The sequence below is a fragment of the Podarcis tiliguerta genome (assembly GCF_965153285.1).
Source record: "Podarcis tiliguerta genome assembly, chromosome: 2".
Taxonomy (NCBI): Eukaryota; Metazoa; Chordata; class Lepidosauria; order Squamata; family Lacertidae; genus Podarcis; species Podarcis tiliguerta.
The window spans coordinates 36,656,513-36,664,665 of NC_139535.1; the positions used below are offsets into that span (position 1 = coordinate 36,656,513).

General features: G+C 44.6%; 1 protein-coding gene across 3 annotated transcripts in view; it reads right to left on the minus strand.

The window, feature by feature from the left end:
* The window catches only part of NR2C2 (nuclear receptor subfamily 2 group C member 2), a 39,971-nt gene extending 32,327 nt beyond the window's left edge, over positions 1-7,644 (minus strand). For all 3 annotated transcript variants that reach the window (XM_083426976.1, XM_083426977.1, XM_083426978.1), the window contains exons 1-2: positions 4,348-7,644; positions 458-541 (exon numbers count right to left, since the gene is read on the minus strand). In XM_083426976.1, the coding sequence (XP_083283102.1) occupies positions 458-517 (60 nt within the window). In that variant the 5' untranslated portion in view covers positions 518-541; positions 4,348-7,644. The remainder of the gene's footprint in view (positions 1-457; positions 542-4,347) is intronic.
* Between the last annotated feature and the right edge of the window lie 509 nt (positions 7,645-8,153).

The following is an 8,153-nucleotide window of genomic DNA, read 5'->3' on the forward strand; positions in this document are numbered from 1 at the left end:
CCTAACAGCAAATAGATCTGCTTAAAAGCAGAAGAAATATCTGTATGGATGAAGCAGCAGAAGCCACATTGGACATGTTCAAAGACTTGCACATGCCTACAGGTCTCATCTAGGCCCTTCAGCCAGGCTGCTAGGACTATGCAGGATACAGGGGGATGGCTGCAGAATTAAGTGCGGCCCCACATTTTTTTCACCCAGCAGCACTGTATGACAAGCTGTCATTAGAAGGTGGGGAAGGGCATTACCCTCTGCTCTCCTGGTGGACATTTTGTTATATACAAATGAAGTTTAGTACAAAACATGGGGATTGAAAAATATCGCTTTATATTTTCAAGTGGAATAACCAGCATTTTATGAAAAAAATCCACTTTAGATCTGACCATCTGTAAACAATAGACAATTATATTTTCTTTTTAAAAACCAGTCAAGAGTTACTATAATATCATCCTTCACTCACCTCAGCCACCTGCTGTGTCTCCACTATCTGCTGAGCCAGCACCTCCATATTGGTTGTCATGGTGAAGGAGGATCATTAGAGAACCTTTTTGGAGAGATGCCAATAACTTCTATCAGCAACAGAAAAATTAAAGCTTTTGCCATTTTATTACTAAGAACTATTAAATATAGTACAGTATACAGCCCCGTGCCAGTACTGAACACAGTTTCAAACGTTTCATTATAAAACAGTGATATTATGTTGTTGTTGTTGTTTAGTCGTTCAGTCGTGTCCGACTCTTCGTGACCCCATGGACCAGAGCACGCCAGGCACTTCTGTCTTCCAGATATTATGTTACAATCATTAAATTGCTTTATTCATGAAAAAAGTAAAAATAACATATTTTTTTTTAAAAAAGAGGTATTGAGCCATCACCAGGTTGCCAAAAGGACCAGGAATCTCTTATTAGTAACTGTATTTGTGGATGAGCACAACATGGAGAGGCCCCTCATCTCTTTCAAGTTCTTCACACATTGCAGATATGTCTCTTATGCCAAGCAAGAGACAGACCCCTGACAGATTCACAGCTCATGCCACCATGGGAGACACTCACATCTGTTTAGAAATATTATCTCATCCATTGAGTATCTCCCAGCTCATTCAGAGCTTTCCTCCCAACCAAAATCTAAGCACCTTTGAATAGGCATTAATATTGTTAGTTATTGTGAAATAACCAAATCCTGTGTTCAGTTTGTGAAATAGTGTTAATTTTATCAGATGAATGAAATAAGAAAACATTTGCCACTTTCATGAAATAACCATCTCCACCTAGTTCAGAAAGAAACAACCAATAGTATTCATTATCTGCTTTTGCAAGCCTTCACTAGCTGCTTAGCAAGGCCAAAGAAACTATGCTTCCTAGCTTCCATGCTTACTGCAGCAGAGGACTGAACACTTCTTACTTTCACATAGCTTTGAGGAAATGCAGGTGTATCCAACTGTTTTTGGTGGGATAATGGGAACTATAAAGTGACTTATCTATATAGAACTAAAAGAACAAGCTGATTTCCAGATCTTTTCACACCACTGAAATTACAAATTATCTTAGGATTTCACTTATTATAAAGCAACTAAGAAAATGCCTACCATTGTACTTTGTAAAGAGGAAAGAAAGCCGGAACACAGGCCTGTATATTACAGGATCCCATGGAGGCAGGCACAACACACTTTTCTACTTCATACACAGTGAACCTTTTTCACATTATTCTGCTTACCAAGGACCCACACATCTGACACTAAACTGTTGCATGTTTACATAGGTTGGTTATTCTAGACTTCACCACCATGCGTGAACTGACACAAAACATGCTGAAGCTGTGTGCTACAGGGAGAGATAGGAATGAATGGCAGCCACTCATTTAGACAGAAGAGTAAAGAGGTGCACCTGAGTTTGGTCACTCTTAAGTGACAAAGTATTCCAAAAGTAGAATGGGAACTAACATTTATATATGGATACTAGCTAAAGGCCAATCCTCTCCCCAAATCTATTTCCTACAGATGCCAAAGCACCAGTGCGGTGACCATTGCTGAATTGTAGCCACCACCACCTCTTTAGGATGTCCTCTTCCACTGCGCTGTGTCGTTGCCAGGAGTGATGAAAGCAACACAACCACCTCCCACTGAAGAAGAGGTGTAGTGCAAGATGGACAGGTGGCACAGGACAGCAGCATAATAATGTAGATTGGTAAACATCACACATCTTCTCATGCACATTCTCTTGGTACAATCCTCCCTGCAGCAGCTGTGCTGGCAAGGAGTTGGACAAAATTCTCCCCATCACTCCAGAGAGAAAGGATGCAAACAAAACAGAGCAACCATAATCTGAAGAAACAGTCACATTCTTCTGCTCTTGCTATCATTCCATTTAGGCAATGCAACAGGGAGAAATGGGTCCAGCAGGACTAAGAGCAATTTTCCCTTTAAAAAGCTCATTTATTTTATTTGTTTATTTATTGAATTTATTTATATACCACCCTATACATTTATATACCGCCCTACACCTGTCTCAGGGCAGTTCACATACATTCTGAAATATGGCAACCCTAGTAGTGTCATCACTAATGGAACTGGGAAACAAATTATAGTAATAGTAATGATCTAAACTTACAAATTACATTTGGTTGAAGTAGGGATAGCCAATGTTGTACCCCCAGATATTGCTGGACTAACACTCCCATACTGGCTGGGGCTGATGGGAGTTACAGTATATGGAGGAAACTATGTTGGCTACACCTGGGTTAAAGGAATAAAGCACATTCAGTCTATAGTTGTGGCCCATGAGCTCCTCAAGATGATCTGTTTACTGAGCATTCATCCTCATTTGATTACACAGTTTATTTGTAAGTAAGGTCTATTCATTAAGCAGTTGTTCAGGTTTGTTTGCTGGAAAGTTTTAAGACTACAGTATGAGTCTTCATTCTGATTTGCTTGTGAGGTTACACATCAACAATTTACCCCACACTTTTTAGTGCATCTCCATGTCACTTTTCCAACTGCAAAAAACGAGGGTTTTAAAAGGGCATTTGATGTGTCCGAGAGAGTTTTAATCCACTTTAATTGTGCAAACCCAAATGTCCGGTGACTGGATCCCTCCTGCTAAATATTGACAGCCTGGATTGACCTGTTTTTAAACTAGTGACGGGTTACCTTTTGTGGAACGTATGCTTTGCATCTGTTTTCCTGAATTTTTCTGTGGTTTTGTGTGACATACTAAAATCATTTTCAAAATATATATTTGAAACATATTTGCAACAAAGTATTCTTTTTAAGTACAGATCACAGGCTTCAGGTTGTGACAATTTATACATTCCAGAAGCAGATGCAAAATCTGGTAAATTTCTGTTAGTGGGGACAGGCTAAGACCATAATCCTACTCAGAAGCAAGTCCAGCTGAATTCAGTGGCGCTTGCTCGTAGGTAAGCGAGATTACGATTGCAGTCTGAGCTCTGACACGCAATTAAAACGGTGTTCTTGAATTTGCTAAAGGCAAGAGAAACATTCCTAAACCTTGCGTTCCCACAGGATAGTGTTGTTCAACGTTTTTGTGAAAAACGGGGATTAATTCTGCCAGGAACTACGATGACAGGAACGAAAGCTTTGACGAGGGGTATAGCGTCGCCCTCCACAGAACCCCTTTTCGCGCATTCTCCCGGCCCAACCAATCGGCTCTCGTCACCAGCGGAAAGGAAAGCCCGCCCTCCCACCGCCACAACGGGTATAATTGGCCAATGCGACCGCCCTTCAGGCCACTTCCCCCCTCCGCCCCCCAATTAAAGTTGCGGGGGGGGGGGGGAGGAGAGATAAGGAGAAAAAGGCACTTGAAGCACAAGATGGCGGAGTTGGCAGGTAGCCAAGTCCAAAAGCTCCGCCATTAGTCTCCCCGCCTTCCCTAACGTCCCTTCGCCCGTAACTGGTCGGGCCCGGTCGCGGGCACCCAGAGCGTGGCGAGCGGCAGCCCAGAGCGGGAGAGAAGCGGGTGGTGGTAGTAGGGTGGGGGGAAGAGTCCGCTTAAGATGGCGACGGGCTGCCCCGTATGCAAAATACCCGCCGCCCCCTCCCCTCCGCCCTCCCGGTGGCAAAGGTAAAAGGGTCGGGTTCAAGCCACTGCCTCCGCCCGCTCAGACTCCATCTTCTTTTCTCCCTCACTCGGAGCCGGTGCAGTTTTCGCGGCATCGCGACCACGGCAGACCCCGGGAAAGGAAACGGCGCAGCGCCCGAAGCCCGCCGATCTCCGCCAGCACACCCCCACCCCGCCCGCCCGTTTCGGCGCCTCCCTCTCCGCCTCGAGAGAACCGTCGCCCCTCCGAGCCCGAAGCGCGCCGCGACCCGCTAGAATAAGGAAGCTCATTTACCTCAGGGTTTGGCGCCAAGCAAGCCCGGCGGTGGCTGCCTCGCAACGGGTCTCTGGCCAGGCCTGGGTTGCCCCCCCACCTTGCGGGCCCGGTGAGGGGGGGGGAATAAAGGCAGGCGGAGGCAGGGGCACCGGAGGGGTTAACGTCTTGCCCTGCACGGAGCAGAGAAGGGGGGGGGGAGGAAAGGAGAGCCACTCTGTTGTTATTATTATTGTTGTTTTCTGGGCGGGGGGGTGAACGGGAGTCTTGTGCCGAAAGGTCAGAGTTCGTGACCCCGCCGGGCGCCGCTGCCGCCGCCTCTGCCGCCTGGGAGCGTCCCCTCGTTTCCTCTTCGCAGCATTACGCCGGCCGCGGCCCCCTCCATCTCTTCCCCCCACCGCCACCCCCTCCGCCTAATGAGGCGGGGCCGGAGCTGGGGAAGCGGCAGAGAAGAGGGAGGGGCTACCTGTGGTGGCGGCGGCGGCGGCTTCGAGCGCCCGCGTGCCTCCTGTCCCATCCCACACAGCTTCATTCTCTCTCCCTCCCCCCCATTCCAGCTCTGCGATCCTTAAGGCGCAGCTGGCGGCGTCCGGCTTCCATGTGCGCGGCCTGCGCTTTGCAAACCGGGGTAACGGACTCCGGGCAGAGCTCTCCCTCGCGCGCCTAACCCTGGAACCCCGACGCCGCAGGCGGAAGAGCCTTAATCCGCCTGGCGGCGCCCGCGCCATCCTCGGCAACGGTATCTCGCGGCTGTTTGAATGCGGCCTCTCAAGGGGCAGAAGTTCCCCTCGGGGGCATCCTGATCTCAGGCATGCGAGAGGTAATCTCTTCAGGTATCCTGTCCTCGAGCATTGCTCAGAGCAGTGGTTCCCAAGTACGGCAGTCCCCGTGTTTTTCAAAAGCCAAAGCCATGGACTTTTGAAAAGTTCGATACGTATCTCTGTGGTGCTTTTTCTTGTGTGAATGGTTTCACGGACGACCAGTTGGGAAGTGCTGGCTTAGAGCTTTAAAAGTTACCAGCAGGGCTTTAAATTGGCCCTGGAAACTGACTGTAAGCCTGTACAGATGGCAAAGTAATAGGTTGATTGTATTGGCCAGTCCAGGTAAACAAGCTTGCCCCATTTTGGATCAGCTGAGGTTTTCTGCATCTTAGATGGGCCCATTAAAAGTACTGCCATGTTTTTTACTGTGTCTGAAACCTTTTTAAATGCTTTTTTTTTGCAAAACTAAGGAGAGACCAATTTAGTAAGCTTCTTAATAAAAGTTTTGAAGGCACTCAGAGCTGTGGCTACCAGGACATTTAAGAGGGCACCTAAGATTTGTGCTTGGCTATGCTGTCTTCTTTATCTGTCAATCTGTAATGTGGTTTCCTATGCAGCATATCAATAGAAATTATCGTTAGCGTCCTGCCTCTTTCCTGTCTGTCAGTAGGTGAGAGGCATGCATTGTGATTTTTAATGTACATTTTGAATAAACAAGTTTAAAGTTTTAAAATCTAGTAGTGGATACCACAGAATTCTACCATTGGGGAAAAATGTTTCCCTATATTACCTATTTCTCTCTATTGCTTTCTTTGGAAAGTTTTGTGTACATTACGTCTTTTTTTCCACCTGAAAATTATTTTCTGGTGTGGGGTTGTGTTGTCCTAACATAACATTTCTGTGAATGATTGATTTTTGAATTATATTTGCTGTAATATAGGCCCTTCAAAATAGATACATGATAAATGGCATGAGGTTATAGTTTTTTTAAAAAAAGCCTTACTTCTCTGATAGCATTCTCAGTAGATCTGATCTACCCAATGGAGTTGAAAATTGCCAAGCTTTATACTTTTTCTAGAAAACTAGTATTCTTGGAGTTCAAACAGAGCCTAATCTGGGGGCTGCTTGTGTATATTCTCTTCAAGAGAACATCCCTCCCTCCACCTAGCTCACAAGGATAATTTTAAGTTTCCATTCTTGTTATTAACAGACATAAGTTTGCTGCTGTTCCTGAACTTGGCAAATGATGGATTGCTATTAAGCCAAGATATCAAACAATTATCCTAGAAACCAAGAACCCACTTCAATGAGAGTTCTTACAAATAGCACTCTAATCTAAAATTGATATTCTGCAGCAAAGATAGGCCACCAAATAGAAACAAATGCCAGCATTGTTTCCCTCAGATAATATCTGCTACACTATTAGCTCATTCACCTGCTTGTGTCCAAGTTGATATAGGCCATAACCTGCCAACAATGCCTTTCTGCTCCCTACCTATGACAAACAAGTTAGTCTCTGAAAGAAAACATGAGCATACAATTGATATAAAAGATGGCAATATTCAGAAATCGCAACATTTCAGTGTCCCAAGACCCTCTGGTACTGATCTCAAGTCACCATTCTCCAACAAAGGGACACTCAGGTGTGAAATTGATAAACTAGAATTTATCGGTGAGTTTCATTCTACTGGTTTAGGACTCTTCTGAAACCAATAAGTCCTCTCTTCCAGCAGAATGAAACTTTTTCAAACCTCGTTGTAGGGAAAAGGGAGTGGTTAACCCACTCTCCCCAGCTGCATTATCCAGGAAGACCACCTACCTGCCAGCAGTTAGGCTGGAAAAAAGTAAAAATAATGTTTTCAAGCTCCATTGCCTGGAGGGGAATGTGTGTGGTGTGTGCATACACTTATATGTGTGTGGTTTGTGTGGTGCATGACGACCACTGCATGCAGCCCCCAGAGGGTTGCCAAAGAGGGCTGCTCTAGCTGAAAAAGCTCCCTACCCCATATCAAGCAACCACAAAGTTGCATTTTTGTCTAAATCTGGGTGTTGGATTGAACTTGTGTCAAGATGATAACTGACTGAAGCAGTTCAAGTTGTTATATTGGATGTAGTAAAACCAGACAATGTGAAACATATTAAAAATCCAAACAATAGCCTGTTTGGCCTTTGTGTCACCAGAGGTTGGTACAAATTAAAAGATCTGTAGACTGCCTATGGTGCATGCACATGGTGTGCTGAGGGCTTTTAAGGGAGAACATAATTGTGGAAGTAAAGGGTATATAACATACCTGATTTGTGTGGTGTGATTTACACCAGACAGACAACTGGTTGTATGATTACGGTACTTCCAACTGGTTGAGCTGTGCTTTATAAAACTTTCAAAAGATGTTTAAACTCTTCATGGTAGAGGATCCTACAAGTATGAGGGGATAAAAATGCCTCTTGATAACTAATTCTGGCTTATGCATGGAGGATGCATGGCTGATTTAGAGATGAAATATTGATTCTGTTTCCTATAGTAATTTGGAAATATAGTTTGGGGTGGTTGAGAGAGCTATAAGAACACACATTAAATGTGTTTTAGCAGGCACCTTCACTGTTCTCTTTTTGGCACCTGCTAAAAACATTCCTGTCTAGAGACCCAGATCTATTTTAGTATTTTAACTTTGTATGTTTTAAAGGAGTGTTGTAATTTTTTCTTGATTCTACTGTTTTATCTTTTGTAAACTACTTTGAGGTTTGTTTTTCCAATCAAGCGGCATGTACATTTTATGAAATAATAAACAATGAATAATGATAATAAATAGCCACAATGCATGGAGCGACATTCAACAGGATAGGGCTCATTCATGAGGTGAGCTCTTTGTGTCCATGCCTATATGAATACAGGCATCTCAACTTACCCAGGGGTTATGTTCTGGGGAGAACACATAAAGACAAAAGCACATATAGTCAAGAGACATTCATTTGGTTCAGTGGCAGGTGGATTTGCCAAAGGTTGGTTTTTCCCCTGGATGCCAGCCACCTTTATGCCCGCCCCCCTTTATTTCAAATTGCTAAGCG